This window comes from Macaca fascicularis, chromosome 7 (assembly GCF_037993035.2).
Source record: "Macaca fascicularis isolate 582-1 chromosome 7, T2T-MFA8v1.1".
Lineage (NCBI taxonomy): Eukaryota > Metazoa > Chordata > Mammalia > Primates > Cercopithecidae > Macaca > Macaca fascicularis.
Window position 1 is genome coordinate 163,285,405 of NC_088381.1, and position 14,596 is coordinate 163,300,000.

Here is a 14,596-nt window from a genome sequence, read left to right on the forward strand (position 1 = left end):
TTGAGACAGGGTCTCGCTGTGCCGCCCAGGCTGGAGTGCAGTGGTGCGATCTCGGCTCACTGCAAACTCCACCTCCTGGGTTCAAGCGATTCTCCAGTCTCAGCCTCCCCAGTAGCTGGGACTATGGGCATGTGCCACCATGCCCAGCTAATTTTTGTATTTTTAGTAGAGACGAGGTTTCACCATGTTGGCCAGGCTGGTCTCAAACTCCTGAACTCAAGTGATCCACCTGCCTCAGCCTCCCAAAGTGCTGGGATTACAGGCATGAGCCACTGCACCTGGCCTCTCTTGAACCTTTTAAGAGGAGAAGAGAGAAGATACACCTACAAACATGAAAGTGGGGTGCTCCTAGTTTTAAACAGAATTGAGACTACTTGCTGGGTATAGCTGGAAAACCAGATAGTGGTGCTTAAGGAGAAAGAGGTGAAGTGAGTAGATAAAAATCAACTTCCTAAAAAAGAGAAAAATCATCTCTCCTCTCCCAGCCCCAGGCCCACAGTCTTGAGGTCCATCCAACCAGGATGGCTGAGATTTCTGCCCGCTCCCATCCCCCTTCTCACCCAGGACTCTTCATCCCTTCCCATCACTGCCTCTCCTCTGTGGCTCTTCCTTTAGTCTCTTTCAAGGGGGGAGCTGATTCAGCTGCTTTTGTTTTACGGAGTGTGCATGAGATGCTTGCAGACAAAATGCAACTCAAAACAGCCAGGTCAAATAATGCAAGAAAACAAAGAAACAGAGGAAGAGAAGGGCCACTAAGCTGAATACAGAGGAGAAGCCACAGAAAGTCCAGGAAAGCCACGTTATGTCTCCGTGCCTCTGTTTCCTCCTTCTGATAGGAGGGGGTAATTCAAGTCGTCCTGAGGATGACAGGAGACATGGCACATGTATGGCACTATGCAGGATGCCTGATGCAGAGTGAAGTACATCAAAAAAGCCAGGTAATATTATTATTACTATTATTATTATTAAATAGCAACGTGATGTGACTTTAGAAGGAAATCTAGCTTTGTCCAAAGATAATCAGAGTTCTTGCAAAAATCAATCCAAATACCTACAAATGGCTCTTGGCTCTTCACAGAGCCCGGTTCTGGCAATCAAGATGCGCACCTGCGTTTCAGGCCCAACGACACCTGATTTTCAGGTGCTGGTGTGTTCAATAATGAATGTCTTCCACCACCTGCTCAGATTTGTACTTAAAGACAGACCCTCTCTTTCCTTCCCCTGACAAGACTGATGATCCCAGGAGGGCAGAGGCTGTCTCGGCCATCTCTCCCCAGTCCTGAGCTTGGTAACCGGCAGGGGGAGGCACTCATCAACGTTTAAATGAATGAAGAACAAAAAGAGCACAGGTCCCCAGCTCCCGCTCCACCCTCTGGAACTGTAAACTCACTTACAGATGAATCAATCACTTAGCAAACACCCAAGTGCCCCATTACCTTTTCTAGATGTAGATTTATCCATCGAGTAAAGGTCCTCTTCTGCACATTTTCCCTCTCAACTGAAAACAAAGAAACACCATTAGCCGGGAGAAAAAGAAATACACACAAAATCACACCTTCCCCTTCCCAAGGGGAGATTCTAGGTGGAGGGCAGATAGAACCCCAGGGTGTCCCATGTAAGAACAGAGTCTTTTCTGGAAGGGGTTGGCAAGGCCTTACCTGGCACCCAGAACCCATGCTCCCCAGCCCAACCCCTGAGCATCTATGTAAACCCACAGATTCAGACACACAGAACAAAACGTTCTCTACAACCCAATGCAAACATTGAGACATCTGACAGTTCGAGCTAAGAAGCACTGATGAAAAAACTACAAATCAACCCCACAAGAGGCTGTAATGGAACTGCATAGCCACCCAGTGGCAGTGATGGGCATGAGGAGATGGGAGAGGGCAGTCAGGGTCGAGGTGGAGTGGAGTCAATAATTAGGAATTGGGTAGGGGCTCTGGAATGTGCCACAGTCTGGTGAAAGGGATTGGGCAGCCCAAGATCAGACTCTGAGCCCTGCCATCTCTCAGCTTTGTGTGCCCGGGCCAGACCCCGACCCTCACGTCTGATCTGCACACTGAGGACAAGGAGCTCACTCTCCAAGCTGCTCTAAGGACACCCAGGCTCCTGCAGAGCCAGCTCCACACAGTCCCTGGCACAGGGGCTGCCAGTGGTTTTTCTTTGTAGCTATTATTTCTAGAATCAGGGCAGACTTTGCGCCCTCCAGGAATAAAGAGTTCCGCAGATGCTGCTGAGCCAAAGTGAACCAGAAGGACATAAACCAGGAACGGACTCCTCCCAGGGGAAAGCATTACACAAAGAGGCTTCTTAGCAAAGATCTTTCACTGTTAAGGGTGACTGCCATCCGCCAAGCACTCACTGTGTCCCGGACACTTTGTTTCCATTCATCTTTAAACCTTACAACAGGGGTCCCCAACCCGCAGGCCGGGGAGCAGTACTGGTCCGCCTCTGTTAGGAACTGGTCAGCACAGCAGGTGGTGAGCAGCGGGGAGCGAGCATGATGGCCCGAGCTCCACCTCCTGTCAGATCAGCAGAAGCATTAAATCTTCATAGGAGCATGAGAACATTGCCCTCACCACCCTGCCCATGGAAAAATTCTCTTCCACAAAACTGGTCCCTGGTGCCAAAAAGGCTGGAGACCACTGCTTTACAATACCCCCTGCAAAGTACAAACTATTATTTTACAGCTGAACAGAATGCGGCTCAGAGAGGTTCCAGTGACTTGCTCAGCTGAAGAGAGGCAGAGCTGGGAATCCCCACCCAGGTCTGCCAGCCCCACACCAGCCAGAACCCTGAAAATGGAAGCCTTGAGTCTGGATTCCAGCTATTCCAGTCATGGCGAAGGTGTCTGCAATAGTCACACAGCGATTTTTTTAAAAAGTACTGAGCACTTACTATGTGGCAGGCACTGACCTAGGTAATTTACAAGGATTAACTAATTTAATCATTACTACCATCTCTGTGGCAGGTGCTACTATGACCTTCAGATGGGACAATCGTGCTCAGGGAGATGCAACGTGTCCAAGGTCACACAATTAATAGCAAGGTTGTCATTTCTGTTTTACAGATGAAGAAACGGAGGGGCAAATAGTTAATGAACAGTCGAGGTGGAACTCCGGATTCTGTGCTTTTTCTGCTCTCTCCTGAGTTCTGTGGCCTTCGCTGTCTTGGGCCCGGAGGGTGTTTCTGAGATAGGCCCCAGTGCCAGCGTCTGGGTGAGGGTGTGTGGTGGCCCGAGGCTGCAGCCTCCTCGGCTGTGAGCTGCCTGGCCTCCAGGAAACTTCCTTCAGTATCTGAGCCAGACGGCTCCTCAACCACTCAGTTCTGGATTTCAACATATTGAAAGACCATATCACATATGCCTAAAACTGTTTCACATTTCTTTAGCAATAAGAAAATAAGAGCCAATTTATCTCCTGCAGGAGAGCAAAGGCTATGCTTTTCTGAAACAATGGGACCTTTTTCCTCTTGGCCTCATTATGTGGTAGAATGTGGCACCCATAAATCACGTTTCAATATTACGCCTTACAATCTTTTTAACTGAAGAGCCAGCGGACGGTAACTACGCACATCACTGCTTTTCTGTTTCCTCCTTTTCTGGAAGGGCGGGTCACTGGCTAGTAGGCATAAGAATTAAAGAACGAATTCCAGTAAACTGTGTTTCATGGGTGAGAGGGAAGGGAGGAGGAAAATAAGTTAATAGGAATGAGGTTGGGAGGAGACATCTGCTGAGACCAGTGAGTACCAGAGTCTTGGAGACTCCTGGAAGCCTGGAGAGCGTCTGTCCCAAGCTCTATCGGAGATCCTCCAGTTTGCAATATGGATCCACCTTCATCTCTCTGATGGCTACAGTGTTTTCCAGAGTCTGGGTGTTCCCCCCATGGATGGACATCAAGGCTACTGCCCATTTCTCACTGTTTCAAGCAATGCAGAAATAAGCATTGTATGAGCATCCTGGTGCATGGTTCTTTGTGCACAAATAGATGAATATATATCTTGCCCATGACAACTAAAAGTGGAACTGCTGGGTCTTAGTGGTAGGCACATTAAAAATTTTAATAGCTACTTCCAAATTGCCCTCCCACAAGGCTGTCCCGGTTTATGCTTTTACCCCCACCTGTCTTTAAACAAGTTTATGGGGACCGTAAAGTATTTACACACACATTCAAACACTCAGGCTGGTTTCTCCATATGGCTTCAGAGAGAACAAGGTATATCCCCTGAAACAGAAGTGCATTTAGTAAAAGCCTCAGAGAACCTGGGTTAGGTTGCCAGTTTAACTGCACTCAAGGGTGTAAATGAGGAGATGGGTATCTGACAGTCTACACATAACTCATCTATCCATCCATCCATCCATCCACCTATCCATCCATCCATCCATCCATCCATCCACCTATCCATCCATCCATCCATCCATCCATCCATCCATCCATCCATCTATTCACCCATCCATTTATCCATCTATCCATTCATCCATCTGTCCATCCATCCATCCATCCATCCATCCATCCATCCATCCATCCAATCATCTATTCGTCCTCCCAGCTGATATTTATGCAGTAATTGCCATATTCTGGAAATTATGATAGGTTCTCTGGGCAAAACCAGAGATGAAGAATTACGCATTCATGGAATCTGCACTTCAAAAATTCACAGCCAAATAAGTAAAAGAGAGAAAGCATGGCTGTCACAAGGTGCACATGCAAGGAGCAATGGATTAGAGCGCCGAAGGCTGACGGGAACTGGAAAAGGTGACTTCAGACCCCATGAGGTTCTCCTGCAGGGCCCTAAGAGGACCTGCTGGCAGAACTGGAACAAGGCGGGGGGTGGCCAAAGGCAAAGCCTCTGTTTTAACTCTGTCCTGATTCATAGCCCACCAGGGGTTGGCTTCACTTCTGTTCTAGCCAAAGCCAGCAGGCTGACCTGAGCACAAATCAGCTTCAACAGCAAAGCTAACCCACAGAGGGGGACGGGGCTGACGGAAGGACCCCAGGGGACCCTGAGACAACTACAAATAGCAGACAAGTCCCAAACTGAAGCAGAGTGTGGACACCATGTTATTCGGACCTAAAACTGGGACGCATTGCTCAATACACAGGAGAGCCTGCGAGAACTCAGGCCTGCCCCAGAACATCCACTTCAGAGCCACGCACCACTGGCTGGGCGACCTTGAGCACATTTGCAATTTTCAAAACACCTTTGCCTTGGTATCCCCTCCACAGAATGAGGTTGGCCTCGCCTCCCTCACAGGACTGCTATGGAGATGAAATGATATCACCCCAGAAAGCACCCCCACAGCCGCTGCCGCAAGCAAGGCCAGTTTCCTCCACCCCAGAGTCCCCCAGCTTTGCTCTGGTCACCGGCGTTTTGACTGGTGTCTTGACACGAAGGTCTGCGGCTCTTTCATGGCCTTCTCCGCTTTGGGATGCCCATCCCCCATCCTGCAGACTCTTTCTACTTCTGGCCTGCCAAGACTCCATAAACTTTATATAGTTTCCATAAATCCAACGGCCCCTTTTTTCCTATCACGTTGTAAAGGTGTAGGAAACCATTTCTCTGGAAGGGCCTGGCCTTCTCACAGAGTGTTTGTGAGGCCCGGTGTGGGTTTACTGGGCAAGAATAGAGTCATAAAAGTGCTGTAAAATCGCCATCCCTGGCTCTGCCTGGCTGGCCAGGGTGCCCGAGTGCCGGGTTGGGTGGAGGAGCAGGAGCTGGCTAGGCTTGGACTCCAGGGGCCGAGACAGAAGGGAGGGAGACCTGGCCCTGGCTCAGCCGCACCAGCCCAAATTCCTAGCTGTGTCTTTAGCTCTGCTGTGCCATGAACAGATAGATCACTTGAAAATGGGAGGTGGGGCATTCCTCTCTTCTCCAGGCTGTCCGTGGCTGGCTCAGGAGTTTGGAGTCACAGAGGAAGGGTTGCAGGCACTAGGAGTTAAAATGTTTATTTACAGTTGTGGCTTTTTGTCTCTATGTCCACATTTGCCCCACATCTACTTTCTACATATTGATAATACTTCTGCTCTTTGCTGCCCAGGAGAAAGTCTTGACGGCTTTATCTGCTCATAAAAAATTATAAGCTCATTGTAAAAAATTAAAATACAGAAAAGCATAGGGAAAAATATCTAAAATTGCTTGACATTTCATTATGCCCAGAGAAAACACACACACACACACACACACACACACACACACACACACACACAGCAAGCACATGTACTCCTGTATACAATTTAAATGTGATCAGTAAATGGCTCAGAGTTTCTCAACGTGTGGCCCACATGGGTCACGAACGTCATGAGCCTCTGGGATGACAGTTAAGATGCTAATTCCTGGACTCTAGACCTACTGCCTCACACTGGGGCCGGGGCCTGGGAATCTGCATTCAACCAGCTCTGCAGTTGATGAGGATGTACAGTTTGGAAACTTAAATCTTAGCCAGAGGAGATGATTAGCATCATTTTTTGGTCATCTTTGGGAGGGGCAGAGAATGACAATGAGCATCTCAGCCTGGCAAAGGATAAAGACCAAGCAGTCTAGAACCAGACACACAGGCTCCACCACGGACCCCAGGCTCAACAGTCACTTGAAACAATTAAATGAAATATTGCAAGGGGAATGGCTTGTGGGCACTGGGCCAAAAAACGGTCATTTTCCCGTCCTTCTTTGTCTAAAGCGCTCTTCCTGACAATGGCCATCTCCAAATGGCTTTAGTCACTGAATTCATACAGTTGGGCAGAATCTGATTCTCATGAGAGGTGTCTTGCCTAGGTGAACGGCAGATCAGAACTTCCACGTGGGAGCCGTATTCTTTGACGTCCATCCAGACAGGTCCATTGGGGCCAGTGTTTCCAGCTTCAGAGACGCTGCTTGGGAGAGGGGAGGGAGACAAAGGGGGCGAGCTGTGGCTTCATCTCTACATGCACTCACCCAGACGCTTAGGCATGCGGAAGGCGGAGGGGTACCAGGCTCCCTGAACCTGCCACCAGGATGGGTGAGCTGCAGCACAGCGTGGGGGGCAAAAAGCCCCCCTTCCCTCTGCCATCAAGCTGTGCAGAGACGGAGACATGTGAATGGGTGAGCCTGCCCTGCCAACCGGGGCAGTGAAGGTCCCTCCAGGGAGGTGCTTGACAGCAGCCGCCACTTCCCATGCAATAACTTGTCTCTTCTGTAAGCCTCAAACATTCCTGCACAGCTGCTCTCATGTGGTCCCCATTTTACAGGTAAGGAGTCGGAGGCACAGGGAGCTTAGGAACATGGCCGCTCCGTTAAACGCCAGGATCTGAACGCATGACGGCTGAGGTGCTGCGCGGAGCACCTCCCAGTGCTCTGCAGCGTCCTGGGGGTGTCTGCTCTTCAGCCAGGCTGGGGGGTCTCAATGCTCCAAACCCCCCTCCAGGAAGTACTCTGGCCTCCCAGCTTTCCTCACCCCATGCCCCCCCCACACAACATCTCGTGCAGCTTGGAATCCCTCAAGGCCTGGCTCTCAACCAGTGGTTCTCAGCCCGGGGTGACGGCTCCCAGGGGACATCCCGCAATGCCTGGAGATATTTTTGATTGCCAGGACTGAGGGGAGGGGCTGCTGGCATCTAGTGGGCAGAGGCCAGGGACATTGCTCCACATCCTGCCATGCACAGGACAGCCCCAGATCACTTGATGACCCAGCTCAGAGTGGCAGCAGTGCCAGGCGGAGAGGCCATCAGGGGGACCGTGTGACCACCCCACATTGCTCCTATCTCGACCTTTCTCCCACAGAAGACAGAAAAGAGTTTCAGCAACAAGAGGGCTCTGCCAACAAGCCCCTCTGAGTGACCTTGGACAATGTCAGTTCTGTACTTGGGGCCTCAGTTTCCCCATCTGTTCAACAGGGATCATGGTACCCACTTCATGGGGTTGTGAGGACCAAGTTCATTAGCGCTGTCCTTGCCACACCACGTGGGGGCTGTGGGAATGGTGTGGGGAGGGGCTGCCGTGGTTATTCGTCAGGCACTAGGTGGCCAGGGAGAGCGTGCAGGCAGGTGACAGCAAGAAGGAGGGACAGCTATGACGAGGCCTCCATGGGATAAAGCATCCAAACACCTTGGCACGGGGAAGACACATCATAAGTGCTTAAAAGATGCAGCCGTGGCTATGATTGCTCATTTTGGATAAGTTACTGGACTCCCCTGTAAAACGGAGATAATAACTCCCTCCTAGGGCTGCTGAAGAGACGATGAAGCCTATGCACGCCGGGTGCAAAAAAAGTTGTGTAGTCAACAGGCTAATCTGTTCTTCCAATTGACAGCACTTCACGGCCAGGGACAGAGGCCCTGCAGATGGGCAGAGTGCCTTTCGCAGTCCTCACAGAGCCGAGCGCCTTTGGACAAGTAGACCCGGCACCTGCAGAGGCTGGGAGGGGCCAGCTGGAGTCAGAGCTTGCGGGAGCAGAGAAGGTGGTTCCCACCTGAACCCCAGGGGTTATGTGTGTGTGCCAGGGGGTCACACACTAAGGACTGGGACAGCATGGTCACCTGGCAGAGAGGGACTGGCTACCCTGTGTTCTCTCTGTCACCACTGGGAGGATCATTTGACAGTGAAGGTCCCCATCCACTGGGAGGCCAGGGAAGGGAGGGTGGCAGGAGGCCTCACACTTTGCAACTTTACTCCAGTTTTGTGCAGAGGCAAGAAGACCTTGGCACCCATCTGCTCCCATGCCCCAGGCAGCATTTCCCAAGAAGCCCAGCACTGCACAGCTGTCTCAGCACCAGAGGACAGCCGCAGCCCCCATCGGTGACAGGCTCTGGGGGCTTCTCTGATGCTCCCTGGACTAGAAATCTCTTGCCCAACCTTTTACATAAGTGACCTCCCGAGATGCTTTACGTGCACTTGCTCATTGTTGGTCTGAGCTGACCTCTGCTCTCCGGGAAACCCCTTCTCCTCCTTGCCCAAGGATTCCTTTTCTCCATGGCTCAGATTCTTTCTAACTGCAAGGGTCCTTCTTGGCTCACATCAGCCACACAATCTCACTCCATCAGCTTGAGCGGGCCCCTGTGGATCTTTAAACCAGATGAAAAAACATCTTTCTTCTCTTGAGCCAAGTGAGGAGCCCAGCCAACTGGCCCGCCCTCCGACCACACAATGGCGAGCCTGCCCCACTGACGGCGTGTAGAGGAGCCAGCCCTCGGACAGCCCCTGCCTGCCCCTCTGGCCTCAGCGCTGCTGCCTCCCACAGCCCACTGCCACTCCTTACTCCCGGCACGGCCCAGCCCTGCTTGGTGGTTTCGCTCCTTTCCCCATCTTTCAACACCTCCCAGAAACACAACCTCATTACATGGCCTCATGCTGGTTCACTTGAGAAATAAAACTCAGAAACAAATTAAATGGCAATTTCTTTTTAAACAAGAGAGGGGCCAGGCTTCAGGAATACCAGGCCAACGTCCTTCGGTTCCGACTCCTGGGGGCCACTTCCCCCGTTGGCTCTGGCGGTATTAAAGGCAAGGCCTCCATGTGGTTTTTCACCAGCAGTGATTTTGCATTTAATTTCCTTTGTTTTTCCTCCCCCCATGTTTGCTCTGACCCAAGTCCCTTTTATCGAGACTTTGGTAATAAAATGCAAAACCCTCTTTGGGACCATGCGCTGAGCAGCATGCAACTACTACAGGTAAGTGGCAGGCCAAGTCTTGTAGAGGCCCTCCGCCCCCCCATTCTTGGGCTCCTCCACCACCCCTTGCCACCATGCTGACCAGGGAGGACAGACGGGCATCAGGGCAGACAGTGAGTAACCTGCTAGAGCCGGCACAAACCGGTGGTCTCCCGGGTACATGCCCGCAGAGACTCAAATAAAACTGCCAAGCTCACTCTAACTGGGGACTTAAATCCAATTCTCTCACGGGTCCCAGAGGCCACCAATTAACATACCACGTCCTGCCCCACCATGCCCTGCTTCTCAGCTGCTCCAAAACACATAACCCAGGGCTCCAAAGAGCTAGTCCCAATTACACACCAAATTAAGTTTAAGCTATATATATATAGGGCTGGTGCCTGTAACTAAAATAGAAAAATAAAACCGCTCTAGTTTTGCTGTGAGTGATTCTGTCTAACCTCAGTGCTAAACCTCAGCCCACCTTGATTTATGACAGGTGACGCCAGCCAGCCATAAAAACACCAGCTTAGAAAGGGATTTTAACATTCACCCAGATGGGCAGGCCAGGGTGACAGGACCAATCCAGGCAGACTGCCCTGAAGCGCCCGGCTGAAACTGAGACAAGGATTTAAATAGTACTGAACACATCACTCACACACCCAGTTAACAGACACTGATGACTATACTCAGGCGTAAATACTAAGACACAGACCTCATGGGCTTCCTTTGCCAGGTCTGAGAAGAAGGAATGAATGCAGGGAGGGAAGGAGACAAGTAAGAAACGGAAGGAGGAAGGAAGAGAGGGAGGGAAGGAAGGAAAGATGCAATGGAGATAGAAAAGTGTTTGCCTTTCACATTCTATAAGGGTTCAGTTTCTGAGTCCCTGACACCATGATCCCTGGGGGACTAAACTCTCTGTTGAGAACCACAGATTTTGGTGGTTTCTTTTAACACCAATGTTTTTGTGAAAGTATTCTGGTTTCTGAATATTAACTTGAGCAACATCTAAAGCAGTGTTTTCCAAGCCATATTCTGCAGAGTGTGAGTTCTAAAATGCCCCTCCAAAAAGGAAGATCTTGCTAAGTTTAGAACATATTATGTAATCTGCCCCCTTGCATAGATGTTTATGATCAGTAAATGAAAGGCTCTGATAAGCCCTGCAATAAAGAAATTGGTTTAACTTTTATACTAAGTGCATTTGAACCCAGACCCCATTTCTGTGTAAAATGAATCACAACTTTCTTGTAGAATCCTGCTTTGGAAATAGCCATGTGCCATATAATGACATTTCAACGATGGACCACATATACAACGGTGTTCCCGTAGGATTATAATGGAGCTGTCCTATACAGGTATACCATTCATTATCTTTTATATCTAATTTTTACTGTGCCTCTTCTATGTTTATATATTGTTTAGATGCAAAAACACTGCTGTGTTACAATTATCTGCAGTATTCAGCACAGTAACAAGCTATACAGAAGTCTAGGAGCAACAGGCTACACCATAGATCCGAGGTGTGTAGTAGAAGGTACCGTCTAGTTTTGTGTAAGCACACTCGACAATGTTTGCACAACAAAACTGCCTAACAATGCAATTCTCAGGATGTATTCCCGCTGTGAAGCGATGTATGACTGCACAGAGAAATGTTCATAAATCAGGGGGAGACGACCCACTGGTGCTCACAGCCAGCCATCTGCTTGCCAAACCCTACTTCCTTCTCCTCTCTGGCACACAGCCATGCTACATCTCCCAGCCTCCCGTGCAGGGAATGGCGTGGCATGACCGAGTTCCAGCTAGGAGAACATGGGTGGGCTCCAGGTACACCACTTCCAGACATGGCCCCATGCAAAATCCCACGCAACCCTCCATGCCTTGTGACCACGGCCTGGAAGGACTCCATGGACCTCGAGGTGGGACAGAACCATACGAGGAAAGGAGTGTGGGGTCCCATGTCTCCCCGTGGACAAGGATCACCCAGTAAAGCCATCCAAGGAGGAATACCCTTGCTGGACTGTGAGTGAGAAAGAAATATTCACTGAGCTAAGCCACAGTCACGTGGGGTGGTAATCACAGCAGCGCCCGCCCTGGCTAAAGCCCACTTTGAGTAAGAACTAGGCCCAGCGCAAGGAAGGAAGGGAGGAAATCAACCTTTGTAAAACCTCATAATCCTCCCAGCCACCTCCACAGGTGAGTGGCCATGTTTCCTATGTGGATGAGGAAACTGAGTCTCAGAGAGGGGAAGTGATTGGCCTCAGCAGCTGGTGGCACAGCCAAGAGACAAGTCTATTCTAGTCACTGTGAGCCAAGCCCCTCTGCGGCACCCTGCCGGGCTGCCTGAATCCCTTCAAAGCAAACATCTTGGAGAAGGCCCTTTGTGAAGTATCTGTGTCATGCCTGGGCTGGCTCAAGTGCAGAAGAAGGGCTGATCCGGTGTGCTGTCCCTTAGGAACAGAGCTCGACAGGCCTAGCAAGAGGAATCAGCTTGACCTCTTGTGTTCAGCTATTTTTTAAAAAAAGATGAAAAACATACAACCTCATACAAATGACCCTGATGTGCATTTTAAAGCACATCTGTCTTTAATAAAACCCCACACTCACCCTGTAAACATCTGTGTTTTCAAGTGCATGCGAAGACCAGTCAGCTGGGAGACGATCTAGTATTATGGTGACCAACTGTCCGGATCTGCCTGGGACTGAAGGGGCTCCTGGGGCATGGGACATTTGGGGCTAAAACTGGGAAAGTCCTAAGTAAACCAGGACAAGTGGGCCAGTCTGGCTAGTAGTCAGCTAGTACGTCCAGGAGAGCATGCCCCAGGGGGAAAGCAGCTGGGACAGGCAGACCTGGATCCACATGAAAGACAAAGAGAAAGGCAAGGAGGTTAATATTTGCTTTCAACGCAAGGGGCAAAACAAACCCGGAAATTCCCATTTGCAACTTCTACCTGCCAACAAAAAGTGACAACAGCATGCACCGAAGTTTCTACCCTGAGCAGGAGAGGTAAAGACTGGAAACTATGATGAGGAAAGGCAAGAGGTGTCAAGTTCTCCTGGAGCTGGAAGTGTCACCAACATTCCTCATTAATTAGCACAAGAGAGACCAGAGGCTGCATAAGCTGGAGCCAGGAGACTGAGCTATGACAACGTGACAGTACCAATGCTGCAGACACCACCTGGTCTTTCTGAAATGCACTCATTTGAAAACAAACAAGTTACCTATATATACAAACCGTCTAAATGTATACACTCATGCATGCCCGGGTGTGTGCATGCGTGTATATGTAACACACACACATACAAACTCGCTGTAATGTCAACCACCTTCAACCTTTTCGAGGAAGTTTGGTCACCAGAGTACCCGCAGGGATTTTTATCACTACAAGGTCTCCCTAATGCCCCCCAGACCCAATAGCTCAGACATCAAGAACCGGACCGTGACATTGAGGTCAAAGTTGGATCATGGTTCCTGAGTAGAAACCCTGTAGATGACAAACGCCAGTTCTGCAATCTTAAAAAACCCACTGGGATTACACCTGTGATTCTCAATCCTGGGGGCACATGCTGGTCATCTGGGGATACTTAAAAAAAATAGAGGTGCCTGGGCACCATTGCAGACTAAGTGAGTTTGAATCCTAGGGGTGGAGACTCGGGCATTTCTTTTCTTTTTTATTCATTTATTTTTATTTATTTATTTATTTATTTTGAGATGGAGTTGGGCTCTGCCTGCCCAGGCTGGAGTGCAGTGGCACAGTCTCAGCTCACTGCAATCTCCACCTTCCAGGTTCAAGCAATTCTGCTGCCTCAGCCTGCTGAGTATCTGGGATTACAGGCGTGCACCGCAATGCCTGGCCGATTTTTTGTATTTCTAGTAGAGATGGGGTTTCACCATGTTGGCCAGGCTGGTCTCGAGCTCCTGACCTCAAGTGATCCACCTGCCTTGGCCTCCCAAAGTGCTGGGATTACAGGCGTTACAGGCGTGAGCCACCATGCCCAGCCTGGCCTTTTTTTTTTTTTTTTTGAGACGGAGCCTCGCTCTGTCACCAGGCTGTAGTGCAGTGGCATGACCTCAGCTCACTGAAATAACCTCCACCTCCGCAGTTCAAGTGATTCTGCTGCCTCAGCCTCCCGAGTAGCTGGGACTACAGGCACATGCCACCATGCCCGGCTCAGTTTTTGTATTTTTAGTAGAAACAGCGTTTCACCATATAGGCCAGGATGGTCTCGAACTCCAGACCTCATGATCCACCCATCTCGGCCTCCCAAAGTTATGGGATTACAGGCATGAGCCACCGCGCTCAGCCTGACATCTCCATTTTTAATGTACCCCAGGTGATTCTGACACTGAGCCAGGGCTGCGAACCACTGCCCTAGGCTAGAGGTTGGCAAATTTTTTCTGTTAAGAGCCACACAGTAAATGCTGCAGACTTTGAAGGCCATATGGTCTTTGTCATATCGAGTCAAGTCATCATCATGGTATGAAAGCTGCCAAAACACTATATAAATGGACATGGCTGTGTTCTAATAAAACTTTATTTGTATGATCAAGTGGTGGGCCTACTTTGCCAAACCCTGCCGTAGACTCTATGAGATCCACTGCCTGATTTAAGCAGGCATTTTAGATTCTTCTGGTGTCCTTACCGCTCATGGGCCAACTTTTAAGATTTTAAGATTCAGTTTTGGGCTTCAGAAGGAAGTATTTGTTTGCATTCTCTTTACTGTTATAAGAAAAGCAAATAGCAGTGGTGGGATGGATGGGGTGATAGGTGTGTGTGTTGGGGGTAGGTCTGTGGGAACTAGAAAAAGCAGAAATGTTTGTTACTTGCAAGTCAGGCAGCCCCATTTGACTTTTCTCCCGTCATCACCAAAACCAGTACTAAAAATCACAATTGGGCAACTATGCTTTTAAAGAATTATTGCCTCTGTTTTCCTTCTTCAACAACTGACCTTTTCAAATCCAGTCCTATCACTCAC

At 49.7% G+C, this 14,596-nt stretch overlaps 1 protein-coding gene across 2 annotated transcripts in view; it reads right to left on the reverse strand.

Annotated features, from left to right (window-relative positions):
• CLMN (calmin) overlaps positions 1–14,596 on the reverse strand; it is a 136,180-nt gene that overhangs the window by 38,649 nt on the left and 82,935 nt on the right. For both annotated transcript variants that reach the window (XM_045396927.3, XM_065549326.2), the window contains exon 2: positions 1,437–1,498. In XM_045396927.3, coding sequence (XP_045252862.2) covers positions 1,437–1,498 — 62 coding nt within the window. The remainder of the gene's footprint in view (positions 1–1,436; positions 1,499–14,596) is intronic.